We start from the raw sequence: 15,580 nt of genomic DNA, 5'->3' as shown, positions 1-15,580 counted from the left end.
TCAGCCTCAATCCCTTAAAGTTGTCTGGTCATCTGAGTCTATGCATGTCTCTCTCAGATATGGCATTCCAGTCTAAGCCTTGGTAAAATAACCAATGTTTCCAATGGTGTCCTGTGAAAAGGAGAACAGATTCTTATTGAACTTAATGCAAATGACTGATTGCCATGGAAGAAAGAATACTCACTGAGACTTTTTGAATTTCAGAGGGTTCAGGTAGAGAGAAAAGTTAAATACTTCAATTTGTTTACAAATAAATACCACATTTCTGTAAGTCATAGATATCTTTTTTTTAAATTTTTTAATTTTTTAAAAAATTTTCTGAGAGAGAGAGAGACCGCTTGAGCAGCAGAGGGTTAGAGAGAGAGTGAGACACAGAATCTGAAACAGGCTCCAGGCTCTGAGCTAGCTGTCAGCACAGAACCTGACGCAGGGCTTGAACCTACAAACCATGAGATCGTGACCTGAGCTGAAGTCAGATGCTTAACCGACTGAGCCACCCAGGTGCCCCTGTAAGTCATAGATATCTTAAGTGAAAGTTACCTTAATTTGGAAGAGCAAACGTTACAGAGCCAGCAATGTTTCAAACAAGAGTTACAAAAACTGTAATCATTTTTCCCAATTCATTTAGTTCCATGTTACTTATTCTTGTTCAGTTAGAATGCAGCTTTTTATAAAAGTTAGTTCTGGATGTTCTTACCCATTTCAGTTTTATGATCTTAAAGATGTCAAATACCGTATTTGTCAAAGGCCCTTTATATCAATCTCCTTGAAGACAAAACTCATTTTGTAAGAGCATCAGAACAATAACTATAAATCACAAAGAACTCAGAAATGAACATGGTTAACAATCTGATGAGAGTTCATTATGATGGAGTTGATGTGAAAATTAGTTTATGTCTGTGACACAAAACACTTTAACGATCAGAATATTGAGTGATGTCCTTATCCTAGAATATAACAAAACAAGTAAACAAGCCAAATTAGTCAGAGACTTCCGTTTACAATTTTATTTTATTTTATTTTATTTTATTTTATTTTATTTTATTTTATTTTATTTTATTTTATTTTATTTTTTATTTTATTTTATTTTATTTATTTTATTTTATTTTATTTTATTTTATTTATTTTATTATTTTTTATTTTTTTCTTTTGAGAGAGAGAGACAGCGTGAGCAGGGGAGGGTCAGAGAGAAAGGGAGATACAGACTCCGAAGCAGGCTTCAGGCTCTGAGCTGTCATCACAGAGCCTGATGTGGGGCTCTAACCCACTAACCGTGAGATCGTGACCTGAGATGCTCAACCGACTGAGCCACCCAGGCGCCCCCAGCTTACAATTTTAAATCCTGGGGAAGTTTGTTAAAACCTTAGAAAGTTTTTATTTATTTTTTAAATGTTTGTTTATTTTTGAAAGAGAGAGAGACAGAGCATGAGCAGGGGAGGGTCAGAGAGAGAGAGAGAAGGAGACAGAGAGAGACAGAATCCGAAGCAGGCTCCAGGCTCTGAGCTGTCAGCACAGAGCCTAATGTGAGCCGAACTCAAGAACTAGGAGATCATGACCTGAGCTTGAGTTGGATGCTTAATAGACTGATCCACTCAGGTGCCTCTAAAACCTTAGAAAGTTTTAAAGCACAGACCTAAATAGGATTATGGATCATTAAAGACCTGATAAAGACAAAACATAGAGACTGGTTTTTCTGAGCAAAGAAAAGAGAAAACTTTGTTTACATTTGCTTATCAAGAGAAGACCAACAATCCAAAAAATCTTTGTCTTTTTAACAGAGAGAAAAGCAGAATTGTAAACCCTTAGCAACCTTGGTCTCCAGTGAAGACTAAGTAGTAACCAATTAAATTGTGAACTGTTACACCAAGAGTCTTTGGATGGCAAATTTATGAATCAGTTAAGCACAAAGCATGTTTTCCAACAGACCCAAATATTCTTAGTTTTTCTGAATTAAGAAGTCAAAACCAGATAAACCTTATGTTTAGTAATCAATGCGTTAGTATTTTATCTTACTTGGAAAATACCTAGATGTCCAGTGAATTCAATTCCATTCATCATCTAAGCAAAACTTTACAGTTTCAGGTTACCAAAGTTTTTTTTAAGATGTCTGAACAATTACCTATGAAAATTTTGAGACAGACAAAATTAACCATCATTTTAAGTCATCTTATTGCTAACAAATTGAAACAGAGATAACATGAGCTTATTTGACCTTCAGTAAATCTTTTTAGAATAAAAGTTTCAATGAGTTCAATTTAAATACTGAATTATGTTCCACCTGGGTGCACTTAAACATCAATCAGTTTGTCCCCATGTCAGTTTTTACCTGGGGCACCGATGAGCAAATCTGAAGTGACTTGTCTAAGTCCAAGAAGGTGCTCTTGACTCCTAAACAGAAAATTTGGTTATTTCTGTGACACAAAACACTTTAATAATCAGAATATTGAATGATGACCTTCTACCAGAATATAACATATCAAGTAAACAAGCCAGAGATTAGTCAGAGATTTCAGTTTACAGTTTTAAATCCTGGGGAAGTTTGTAAAACCCTTAGAAAGTTTTTTTTTTAATGTTTATTTTATTTTATTTTATTTTATTTTATTTATTTTTTAAATATTTTTATTTATTTCTAGGAGAGAGAGAGAGAGACAGCATGATCAGGGGAGGGTCAGAGAGAGAGGGAGACACAGACTCTGAAACAGGCTCCAGGCTCTGAGCTGGCAGTCAGCACAGAGCCCGATGCGGGGCTCGAACCCACGAACTGCGAGACCATGACCTAAGTGAAAGTCGGACACTTAACCGACTAAGTCACCCAGGCGCCCCGTTTATTTATTTTAGAGAGAGTGAGAGAGACAGAGCATGAGCAGGGGAGGGGCAGAGAGAGGGGTACACAGAATCTGAAGCAGGCTCCAGGCTCTGCAAGGGTAGAAGAAGGAGCCAATGGTGCTGGAGACACTGAGGATGCTTTAGGAACCAGGTAGATAGGCTGGACCCAAGGTGGTGCAAAACAGGAGGCGGGGAGGCAGAAGAGGTTAGGTGCTGCCAAGAAGGCAGAGAAAAAGGACTTCCCAGTCCTAATGCGTGGCTTGTCAGTTTAGACAGATTCGCAGATGCCATGTGTTTCTTGCCATCAAATGAAAATTTAGGCAGTTCACATGGTGTGGGAGAAGACAGGGAACTTTCCTGAAACAAAGGGAGTTTCTGCAGCTGCTTGGGAATATTCCTTAAAGTGCCCTTCAAAGATAGACTAACCAAAGACAGTTGGCTCCAAATTCCAATAGCCATTAACTTGGGAGATGAATGAAGGAGAAGCCCCCATATCTATTAGGAGGAAGAAGAGTAAGAGAGTCAGCATCCAATATGTTAGGCAACGGCTGGCTATTGGCCAAACAGATTCTGCAAGGGCTCTTATGTCAAGGTCTTGATTTAGCGTCCTGAAACAGAGCAAGATATGTATGGGACTTTCAACCATTTGGAAGAGTTCTAGCAAAGGAGGTTAAGCTGAAAAATAGTATTAGGAGAAAGAGTTCTGTGGAAGGGTCATACCTCTTAATCAGGGAGTTTGTACTAAGGCCTGGAAACATCAGGCCTTGGAAGTCAAATTTGTACCTGCTTTTTAGAACACAGCCCAAGGGTGTGTGAAGGAAGAGAGGAGGTCCCATAGTGGGAAAGACCAGCTGCCGATTCCCAAAGGGTTGTCTTGCAGAAGAGAATGGAGTTCCAGCTCACGGTCTGGATTTTAGTCAGGGCTTCCGGCTGACGTGAAAAAGGACCAGACCTGATAGGAGGCGATGGACTCCTTAGGCGGCATCCCATCATGGAGTGGAGTCACAGCAAATACAGGGTGACTGACTCATTTGGGGCATCCCACAATGTTGGTGGGTGATACCAAGAGGGTTGCAGCAAATGGCATGGCACTTCCTGTTGGGGTGTCCCCTGGCGACAGGGAGAGCCAGACACCGGTTTGGCCAGACCCGGTCAGACCCACGCAGGTGTGTGGGAACATGTTTGCCCGCAGATGAAGATGGCGGCTGGATCTGCAGAAACAGGGAAAAGGGTGGAGGCCAAAAGAAGCAGCGACTCAGAGTCAGCCAGCATCAGGAAGGGGTCCCAGTGCAGTCCGTAGTGTGTGAGGATTCTGCCTGGGGACCTGCCAGTAGTGTCAGACTCTGGGAACAGACCTCAGGAGACAGAATGAGAGAGCAGAGCAGAGGTCCTTTGCCCTCCCAGGTGTGGACAATCCGAGCTTTCCTCCTCGGGCCTTCATACCACACCGGGAGAGCTGCTCGGGCCAGAGGCCTTCTGTTGTCTGAGGAGTTCTAGGGATAGACTGCTGAAGGGCTGGAAAGAGAAGGGAGTGGGAGGGAAGGATCCCCACCTCGGAAGGGCAAAAGGGTGGGGGGCTGGGTGTCTGGCTGGTACCCCCTTGGGGCTTTGGATCCAGACTGAGGGGTAACCCCTGCCAGAGGTCATCAGTTCCCCAAGGAGCAGAAGAGTCGGTTCACCCAGGGAAAGTCCCCAGAGATTCCTGGAAAATCTGAGGAGAGTCCCAGACCAGCAAGGCTCCTCGTGCAGGGCTCCCCCAAACGTGATGCCTAAATGGGGGGGGGGCTCTCGATCAGATGTAAGGTGATGATTGGGTGGAAGCCAGCGGCCCTGGAGATGGATGAATTCACCTGAGGCAGAACAAAGGAGATAGTTTATTGAGCACATGGAATGGGAGCAGAGGGCAGGACAGTAGAGGAGAGACCGTTTCCAGTGAGGCAGTGGGAGGGGGCTGGTTGTAAGGAGGGGAGGTGAGGAGGTGAGGTGAGGAATGGAATTTTGCCTTTTTTGGTAACTGTGTCTGGTTGTTAGTAGCCCTCTGGTCAGTTAGGAATTAGGGTTTTTCTGGGTGGGTCTCATGGTGGGCCTATGTTCAGCCAGGTGGTCACTGTGGCCCTTTCTGCGTTCCATCATTGCTCACGCCTGTTTGTCTAAAAGTGGCCTCCACATCTGAGAGCCAAACGTTACTGTTAATCATTTTTTTTAAAAACTTTTAATGGTTTTTTTTTTTTTTTCTGAGAGAGAGAGAGAGACAGTGTGAGCAGGGGAGGGTCAGAGAGAGAGGGAGACACAGAACCCGAAACAGTCTCCAGGCCCTGAGCTAGGTGTCAGCACAGAGCCTGATGCGGGGCTCGAACTCACAAACCGTGAGGTCATGACCTGAGCCGAAGTCAGATGCTTAACCAACTGAGCCACCCAGGTGCCCCCAGTCATTTTCTTTTTAACTCTAAGCACATCTGCGTTGTCGGTGGGAGTCAAGCACAGGTGAATTGTTTTATACATATTTACTTCTTCGTAGACTAATATTCTTTACTCAGGTGTAACACAGATGTTAAAGCATTAACTCACACTTAATGAAAATTTTCATTGAGAATAAAGTTGCTGACAGAGTACTTCCATATGAAGGGAAATGTAAGAGTATAAATACTGTTTTTGAGACAAATATTTGTTTTATTATTAAAACTTTAAAAAATATTTATTTATTTATTTTGAGAGAAAGAGAAAGAGAATCCCAAGCTGAGCTCCACACTCCGGGCAGAGCCTGATGTGGGACCTGATCTCACTAACTGTGATCATGACCTGCAGTCAAAATCAAGAATTGGATGCTTTACCGACTGAGCCACATAGGCGCCCTATGAATTTTTATTTTAAAATTATTTAAAAATGATTCCTCACCTGTTGCCCATGACTTTGCCGTAACATAACTTATTTTTTAATTTTAAAAAGTCAGTATATTACATATACTTCACACCTATACGGTTAATTATGAAAATTAGTAACCTCTAACCCTTTTCCCAGAGACAACAAATGTCAATTGTTTTAGCTGTTTCTTTTAGTTTTTGCCTCCAAATCTCCAACTACTGTGATTATAATGCTACTTCTTGCTTCTGCTTTTAGGAATTATCTGTAGTAAGAAAGACTAGCTCTCTCTCACAGCATGCAAACAACTACACATACACTTTTCATCTTATCAAATTGCTTATCATTGATTGCTAGATCAGCATTCAGTATTTACACCATCACGATTATACAATTATTCTTCATATTTGGATTTCATTGCTGATCTTGCACACCTTTTTGTTTTTCCATGTGTTAATATTTGTCTGGTTTATTTATTTGCTTTCTCAATATCTGTCCTTAATTCATCCCCAAGTGAACCATAAGGATAAACATTTCAGTTATTGTGTTAGTATTTTCTTTACTTTCATCCTGAAGATTCCTTTCATCCTTCTCCTCCTTTACTTCCCTCATTTTATGGACGCCATGTCTTCTTACTTCTTTTTAGAAAATGTTTATTTATTTGTTTTCAGATGGAGAGGGAGAGAGGGTGCATGTGCATGCATGAGCAGAGTAGGGGCAGAAGGAGAGAGAGAGAATCCTGAGTGGCCCCACTCTGTCAGCACAGAGCCCAACACGGGGCTCAAACTCACAACCCTGAGATCCCGACTGGAGCTAAGATCAAGAGTTGGTTGCTCAATCGACTGAGCCACTGAGGCGTGCCTCTTTCTTGTTCTGTTTTTGGTGGACCATATCCTCTAGAAATAATTTTCTAGAGGATGGGAAGGTAAAACTTTCTGATTAAAAAGTCTCTTTTTGGGGCGCCTGGGTGGCTCAGTTGGTTAAGCGTCCAACTTCGGCTCAGGTCATGATCTCACTGTTGGTGGGTTCGAGCCCCGCATCGGGCTCTGTGCTGACAGCCAGCTCAGAGCCTGGAGCCTGTCTTGGAGTCTGTATCTCCCTCTCTCGCTGACCCTCCCCTGCTCACGCTCTCTCTCTCTCTCTCAAAAATAAATAAAACATTAAAAAAAAGTCTCTTTTATCTACCCTTACACAAGACTCATGGCTTGACCAGACTTAGAATTTAAAAGAGAAATACATTTTCCTTTCAAAAATTTAAGGTGTTTGTTCCATGTTTATGTTTTAGCTTCCAGTACTATTGAGAAGTTCAATGAGATTCTGGTAGCCAATCTTTTTTTTTTTTTCCCTTTTTATTTTATTTTATTTTATTTTTTTTTTTTTTGTTTTTTTTTTTTACAAATAGTTTATTGTCAAATTAGTTTCTACATAACACTCAGTGCTCATCCCCAAAGTGCCCTCCTCCATGCCCATCCCCCCCTCCCCCCCACACCCATCAGTCCTCAGTTTTTGTCAGCATTCAAGAGTCTCTCATGGTTTGCCTCTCTCCCTTTCCACCACCATTTCCGCCCTTCTTCTCCCCCTTGTTCCTCCGTCAAGTTCCTCCTAATCCTCCTATACGTGCAAACATATGATATTTGTCCTTCTCTGCCTGACTTATTTCGCTCAGCATAACCCCCTCAAGGTCCATCCATGTTGCTACACATGGCCAGATTTCATTGTTTCTCATTGCCATGTAGTATTCCATGGTTTAGATAAACCACATCTTCTTGATCCATTCATCTGTTGATGGACACTTAGGCTCTTTCCATGTTTTAGCTATTGTGGAGAGTGCTGCTATGAACATTGGGGTACATGTGCTCCTATGCCTCAGCATTTCTGTATCCCTTGGGTAAATTCCTAGCAGTGCTATTGCTGGGTCATAAGGGAGTTCTATTGTTAGTTTCCTGAGGAACCTCCACACTGTTTTCCAGAGGGGCTGTACCAGTTTACATTCCCACCAACAGTGTAGGAGGGTGCCCGTTTCTCCACATCCTCACCAGCATCTAGAGTTCTCTGATTTGCTCATTTTAGCCACTCTGACTGGCGTGAGGTGGTATCTCAGTGTGGTTTTGATTTGTATTTCCCTGATGAGGAGGGATGCTGAGCATCGTTTCATGTGTCTGTTGTCCATCTGGATGTCCTCTTTGGAGAAGTGTCTGTTCATATCTTCTGCCCATTTCTTCACTGGGTTGTTTGTTTTTCGGGCGTGTAGTTTGGTGAGTTCCTTATAGATTCTGGATATTAACCCTTTATCTGATATGTCATTTGCAACTATCTTTTCCCATTCCGTTGGTTGCCTATTAATTTTCTGGGTTGTTTCCTTGGTAGCCAATCTTTTATATATACTTTTTTCTCCCTAGAAATTTTTCAGACTTTCTTTCGGCAGAGAAAAAAATCTTAGTGTTCCATTTTCTTACATTGATGTGCCTTTTTCATTTATTTTTTGTTTTTTAAAATTTCTAGCATTTTGTCATCTTTTAAATTTTTTACTGTGGTTGAGACACAATGTTACATTAGTTGCAGGTGTATAATTTTGTGATTTCACCACTTTATGTATTATGCTATATCCCCCACAAGTGTAGCTACCATCTATCACCATACAATGCTATTATAACACCATTTGCCATTTTTTCTATGCTGTACCTTTCTTTCTTTTTTTTTTTTTTAAGTTTATTTATTTATTTTGAGGGGGGGAGAGAGAGAGAGAGAGAGAGAGATTGAGATTGAGAGAGAGAGCACAGGAGAGGGGCAGGATCCCAAGCAGGCTCAGCACTGATAGTGAGATCTTGACTTGAGCTGAAATCAAGAGTCAGATGCTTAACTGACTAAGCCACCCAAGCATCCCTCCTATGCTGTACCTTTCTTCCCATGACTTATTCATTCTTGGTGTGTGTCTTTATTTTTATTAATTTAATTAATTAATTTTTAAAAATTTGAGTATAGTTGAAACACAATGTTATATTAGTTTCAGGTATACAGTATTGTGATTTGACAAATCTGTACATTAATGCTACCCTAATCACAAATGTAGCTATAATCTGTCACCATGCAATGCTATTACATATTGTTGACTATATTCCTTATGCTTTGCCTGTTTTCCCCATGACTTGCTCATTTCATGACTGGAAGCCTGTATTTCTAACTCCCCATCACTCATTTTGCCCATCCTTCTACCCCCCTCTCCTCTCTGGCAACCATCAGTTTGTATTTATAGGTCTGATTCTGCTTTTTGTTTGTTTATTTGTTTAATTTTGATTTTTAGATTTCACCTATGAGTGAAATCATGGTATTTGTCTTTCTGTCTGACTTACTTAGCATAATACCCTCTAGGTTCATCCATGTTGTTGCATATGGCAAGATCCCATCTTTTTTAAGGCTGTGTGTGTGTGTGTGTGTGTGTGTGTGTGTGTGAGACATCTTCTTTATCTATTCATCTATTGATAAACGGGCTGCTTTCATATATTGGCTATTGTAAATAATGCTGCAAGAAACATAAGGGTGGATGTATCTTTTCAAAATGATGAGTGTCTTCTTAAAATCTAGGCAGCGCATGCAAAGGGCCCTTTTATTTTTTCTTTGAGAGAGAGGGGAGGGGAGAGATTGAATGAGGGAGGAGCAGAGAGAGAGAGAGAGAGAGAGACAGAATCCCAAGCAGGCCCCATGCTCAGCACAGAGCCCTACGAGGGGCCTGATCTCATGACCCTGAAATCATGACCCTGAGATCACAACCTGAGCTGAAACCAAGAGTTGAAAGCTTAACCGATTACACCACCCGGGTGCCCCAAGGGCCCTTTCCATCTGGAAAATCATATCCTTCAATTTTATGATCTTTATCTGAATTATTTATTAATGTTCTCTTTCTGTTTTTGTCGTTCACTTTTTGAGGAACCTGTATTATTGGAATTCCTGGGCTGATCCTTTTTTTTTTCCTTTCTCTTCTCCATTTTTCACTTTTAGTGTTTCTTTTTGTTCTACTGTTTGGGTGATTTTCTTTCTTCCTTTAAAATATTTTTTTTAATGTTTATTTATTTTTGAGAGCCAGAGAGCCAGAGTATGAGCAGGGGAGGGGCAGAGAGAGAGGGGGACAGAGGATCCAAAGTGGGCTCTGAGCTGACAGCAGAGAGTCCAAGGCGGAGCTCAAAGTGATGAACCATGAGATCATGACCTGAAACCAAATTGGATGCTTAACTGACTGAGCCACCCAGGGGCCCCCTTAAAAAAAAATTCTTTTTTAGTAGCTGACATTTATTGAGCACCATGGCTAAGTGCCTATAAAGCATTGTTTCATTTATTGTTTTAACTGTTTATTCATTTTTGAGAAAGAGAGAGACAGAGACAGAGCATGAGCGGGGGAGGGGCAGAGAGAGAGGGAGACGCAGAAACTGAAGCAGGTTCCAGGCTTTGAGCTGTCAGCACCGAGCCCAACGCTGGGCTCAAACTCAGGAACCATAAGATCATGACCTGAGTCCAAGTCAGATGCTTAACTGCCTGAGCCACCATGGTGCCCTTCATTTAACTTTTTAATATCGTTTTGAGATAGGTACCAGTATTCTCCCTGTTTTACAGATGGGAAAATGAAGGTAGAACAAGGTCACAAGTTAGTAAGTAGAGTAACAATTTGAACCTAGGGTTAGTGCTCTTAATCATAATAGTAATTGTATGCCTCAGTTTTCCCCAGCAAATCATGGAATACTTGAGGAGGAGGGGAATGATGCTTCTCACACTGTATCTTCATAGAAGGATTAACACATAGTAGGGACAAAGGTGGTTTAATGGGAGCTTTCACTCATGTCCTACCTCGTATGCTTATTCCGTTCACTCTGCCCCAGCTCCAACTCAGATGCAGAACTCACTCTCTTTTTAAAAATTTTCCCCAGAACCCATATGCAGAATAATTGGCTTTGTGCCAGGCTTTACTGAGTTAATTTGATGATTTTGGAGAGGTACCACATATTACTTAAAATCTAATGCTAACTATTCCTAGTATGAAAAAAGTCCTTTAGCTATCTTGTTAATGGAATTTTTTCCCTGGTAATTTTTCTCCTGCCATTTTCCTCAGCTTCCTTTCCTTTGTCTGATTTTCCTTTCCATTCTATCGGCTAAGCTTACCTGTACCTCCAAAATCCCATTGAATTCTTTGGCAGAGCGTTTTCACTGTGTCTTTGTTTAACTGTGTCTTTTCCCATCCTATTCTAGCCCTGTCCAGGTGAGAGAAAAATTAGCTACCGGGCCAGAAGATTCTGGTCTCTTTTATTTATTGATTTTTAAATATTTATTATTTTTGAGAGAGAGAGAGAGAGAGAGTGAGAGCGAGAGAGCAAGCACATGCAAGTGTGCGGGAGGGAGAGAGGGAGAGGGGACAGAAGAATTTGAAGCAGGCTCTGTGTTGATACTCGTGAGCCCGATGCGGGGCTCAAACTCAGGAACTATGAGATCATGACCTGAGCCAAACTCAAGAGTCAGACGCTCAGCTGACTGAGCCACCTAGGTGCCCCGATTCTGGTCTCTTTTCATGATCTTAGTAAGTTCGGGCTGCTATCCCAGACTATTACAGACTTGTATATGACATAAATTTGTTTCTCACAGCTCTGGAGGCTGGAAGTGTGAGATCAGAGTGCCAGCATGATTGGATTCTGGTGAGGTCCTCTTCTGGGTTGGGGACCTCTTACTTCCTGTTGTCCTCACATGGCAGAAAGGGGGCAAGGGGGCCTCTGGGGTTCCGTATATAAGAGTACTAATTCCATTCATGATGGTTGCACCCTCATGACCTAATTACCCCCCAAAGGTCCCAGTTCCTAGTAGTATAACATCGCTGGTTAGGATTCCAACTTACGAAATTTGGGGGGACATAAGCATTCAGTCCATTGCAGTGATCATACTAAGTATTAAGTATATGAATTCCTCCCTCCCTCCCTTCCTCCCTCACCTTCTCACACTAATTCTTAGTGAGTAGCTGTCATGTGCCAGCCACTGTTTTATGTGTGGACACACAAAACAGAGAAGTCCTGCCTTCATTGAGGTTACATTCTAGGAGAAAAGACAACAGTACAATAAACAAACAAACAAACATATAATGTAATGTGAGGTAATGGTAAGTGTTGTAAAGAAAACTAAAACATTCTGAGATCCAGAGGGGCACTGTTTGAGATTGGATGATTAGGCAAGGTTTCTCTGAGGCTGGTGTTTGAGCAGAAATTTGAATGAAGTAAGCAAGTCATGCCAATGTATGGCAGACGAGTTCTAGGCCTCGAGAATAGCAGGTGTAAAGGTCCTGTCATATCTTGGATTGTCCAGAAAGGAGATGTTGAGACAGAGTTAGAAGAACAAAGGATTTATTGGGGAGTAACGCCTACGGCTATCCCAAGAACAGGGTGCTCTCGGCTGCGGAAAGCTGGGGTGGAGCTGGATAAAGCTAACTAATACTGGAGTTGTAAGTTAACCATGCATCTTGCAGGTTGGGCAGAAATTCTTTTCTCTGAAGGGGAATCTGGGTGGTACATCTGTGTTTCAGCCACAGGCTCGAAAACAGAAATAGGCTCAGTGTGTTCAAGGAACTGCAAGCAAGCTAATGTAGCTGGAGAAGAGCGAGAGGGAGAGAGTGAAAGAGCTCATGGCTGGAGAGCCAGCAGAGGCCCGAGCAGGCTGGGTCCGTGGCAAGTGTCGGATTTCTTTTCTTTTTTTTTTTTTTTTTTAACAAATAGTTTATTGTCAAGTTGGTTTCCATATAACACCCAGTTCTCATCCCCACAAGTGCCCCTCTCCGTGCCCATCCCTCCTCCCCCCCAACATCCATCAGTCCTCAGTTTTTGTCAGCATTCAAGAGTCTCTCATGGCTTGCCTCCCTCCCTCTCCCCCACCATTTCCCCCCTTCTTCTCCCCCTTGTTCCTCAGTTAAGTTCCTCCTAATCCTCCTATACGTGCAAACATATGGTATCTGTCCTTCTCTGCCTGACTTATTTCGCTCAGCATAACACCCTCAAGTTCCATCCATGTTGCTACATGTGGCCAGATTTCATTCTTTCTCATTGCCATGTAGTATTCCATTGTATATATATACTACATCTTCTTGATCATTCATCTGTTGATGGACACTTAGGCTCTTTCCATGTTTTAGCTATTGTGGAGAGTGCTGCTGTGAACATTGGGATCCATGTGCCCCTGTGCATCAGCACTCCTGTATCCCTTGGGTAAATTCCTAGCTGTGCTATTGCTGGGTCCTAGGGGAGCTCTATTGTTAGTTTCCTGAGGAACCTCCACTCTGTTTTCCAGAGGGGCTGCACCAGTTTACATTCCCACCAACAGTGTAGGAGGGTGCCCATTTCTCCACATCCTCGCCAGCATCTAGAGTTCTCTGATTTGCTCATTTTAGCCACTCTGATTGCCATGAGGTGGTATCTCAGTGTGGTTTTGACTTGTATTTCCCTGATGAGTAGGGATGCTGAGCATCGTTTCATGTGTCGGATTTCATTCTAAGTGTGGTAGAAAGCCATTAGAGGATTCTGAGCAGGGGAATGACAAACATTTTACATTTTTAAAGGATCACTCTGCCAAAAGCCATTGTATCTGTTTATCTGTTGCTGTACAACAAACCATTTCAAAGCTTAGTGGCATCATCATCAATGCTCTTAAAATATTTTCTGTGTTTTGACAGATACTGACAATATGAAGCCACTGGAAGGTGTAAAAATTCTGGATCTAACAAGGTTTGTATTGACTTATCTATGTTTCAGTGATTGAATTTTCCCTTTCAAAAAAAATTCACTTTTTGTGTTTTAATGCTTACTATTAAAATTTGAGAAAAGAGAACAAAAAAGAAAAAATTGTATAATTTCATCATTCTAAGAGATCATTAGTATAATATTTGTGCATTTTTTCTAATCTGCACATTTATATATAATTTTTATGAGCAAAAATAAGAACCACATTTAAATTATAGTTTTATTTACACTTGAAAGATGTTATATTTTGAGTATTTTTCCATGTCATTAAAAGTTCAACACAAATGTAAGACGATATTTTAGTATATGGTTGTCACCTAATTACTCATACCCCAATATTTCGCTATTATAAATTAGGCTTCCTTGTACATAAATCTTTGCCTCAGAAAATCTTAGGATTTCTTCCTCAGGATGGAATTCTGGAAGTAGAATTACTGCATCAGTATACTTTTTAAAGGTCTTAATACATAAGGTCAAATTGCTATTCTGGAGAGTTTTAACAGTTTTAAATCTTACTAGCATTATATGAGCTTGTTTGTATTATTGGACTATGAAAGAAAAGAATTAACATAAAAATCTTCAAGGTGGTGATTATTTGTCATTGTTAACATTGTAGAGTTCTGGCGGGACCTTTTGCTACTATGAATTTAGGAGATCTTGGAGCAGAAGTTATAAAAGTGGAAAGACCAGGTAAAGCTATTGCTCCCTTTAAAACATAGAAACAAACTAATACAGTTTTTTTTAAGGTTTATTTTTTAAATTATTTTTTTTAATGTTTATTCATTTTTGAGATAGAGAGAAAGAGTGAGAGGGAGAGAGAGAGAGAAGTGGAACTTACCCGAAGCAGGGCTCATGCTCACCCCAGTGCAGGGCTCCAACTCACTGGATGGGGGGCTCGAACTCAGGAACCGTGATATCATGACCTGAGCTGAAGTCTGATGGATTGATGGATAACCAACTGAGCCACCCAGGCACCCCTATTTATTTTATCTTGAGAGAGAGAGAGAGAAAACTTGAGTTGGAAAGGGGCAGAGAGAGAGAAAGAGATAGAGAGAGAGGGAGAGAGAATCCCAAGCAGGCTCCACATGGGGCTTGAACCCAGGCACCATGAGATCATGACCTGAGCTGCAGTCTGACACTTAACTGACTGAGCTACCCAGGTGTCCCCCTTTACCCATTTTTTAATTGGGTTATTTGTGTTTTTCGCTATTGACTTGTGTGAGTTCTTTAGATGTTTGGGTATAAACCTGTTATGAGCTACATGGTTTGCAAATATGTTTTTCCCATTGTGTAAGTTTTCTTTTCACTTCAACGAAGTGAAATGGTTTCTTTTGCTGTGCAGAAGCTTCTCAGTTTGATGTAGTCTCACTTGTTTATTTTAGATTTTGTTGCTTGGGCCTTTGGTGTCAAATCCAAAAGAATCATTAACCAAGACTCATGTCAAGGGACTTTGTTTTCTTCTAGGAGTTTCATGGATTTAGGTCTTACAGTTAAGTCTTGAACTCAGTTAACTCATTTTGAGTTAATTTAAAACATTGTTTTAATATTCATTTTTGAGAGAAAGAGAGAAATAGGGCACGAGTGGAGGAGGGGCAGAGAGAGCAGGAGACACTGAAACTGAAGCAGGCTCGAGGCTCGAGGCTGTCAGCACAGAGCCTGATGCAGGCCTCCACCTCACGAATCCCGAGATCACTATCCGAGCTGACGTTGGACACTTAATCGACTGAGCCACCCAGGCGCCCCTTCTTTGAGTTAATTTTTGGGAGTGACGTGTGGTGTAAGATAGGGGTTCAGTTTCATTCTTTTATATGTGAATATCCAATTATGGCAACACCATTTGTTGAAAAAACTTTTTATTCATTAAGTGTTCTTGGCTCCCTTGTCAAATTGAAACTTAGTTTGATTTCTCTAAATTTTTCTCTATTACTGTTGCCCTGCTCTGTTTTTTCTGCAATGGCCTGCCCTCACTTTGGACCCAATTGCCATTGCTTCATCCTCAGACCATTCTTTTTATCTTCTCTTCAGTGGTTAGCTGATTTTATTTAAGTCATTAAATATTAGTTGACCATATATGCTTGGGTTTATTTCTGGGATTTCCCAGAGATTTATAGATTTATTTTATTTATCATTGTTCTTAA

General features: G+C 41.2%; 1 protein-coding gene across 1 annotated transcript in view; it reads left to right on the top strand.

Moving 5' to 3' along the window:
• The window catches only part of SUGCT (succinyl-CoA:glutarate-CoA transferase), a 737,889-nt gene that overhangs the window by 7,306 nt on the left and 715,003 nt on the right, over positions 1 to 15,580 (top strand). The window contains exons 2-3 of the mRNA XM_039237988.1: positions 13,376 to 13,427; positions 14,059 to 14,132. Coding sequence (XP_039093919.1) covers positions 13,376 to 13,427; positions 14,059 to 14,132 — 126 coding nt within the window. The remainder of the gene's footprint in view (positions 1 to 13,375; positions 13,428 to 14,058; positions 14,133 to 15,580) is intronic.

Source organism: Hyaena hyaena, unplaced genomic scaffold (genome assembly GCF_003009895.1).
Source record: "Hyaena hyaena isolate Hyena2069 unplaced genomic scaffold, ASM300989v1 scaffold_133, whole genome shotgun sequence".
Taxonomy (NCBI): domain Eukaryota; kingdom Metazoa; phylum Chordata; class Mammalia; order Carnivora; family Hyaenidae; genus Hyaena; species Hyaena hyaena.
This window is presented reverse-complemented; position numbering and strand designations above follow the sequence as displayed.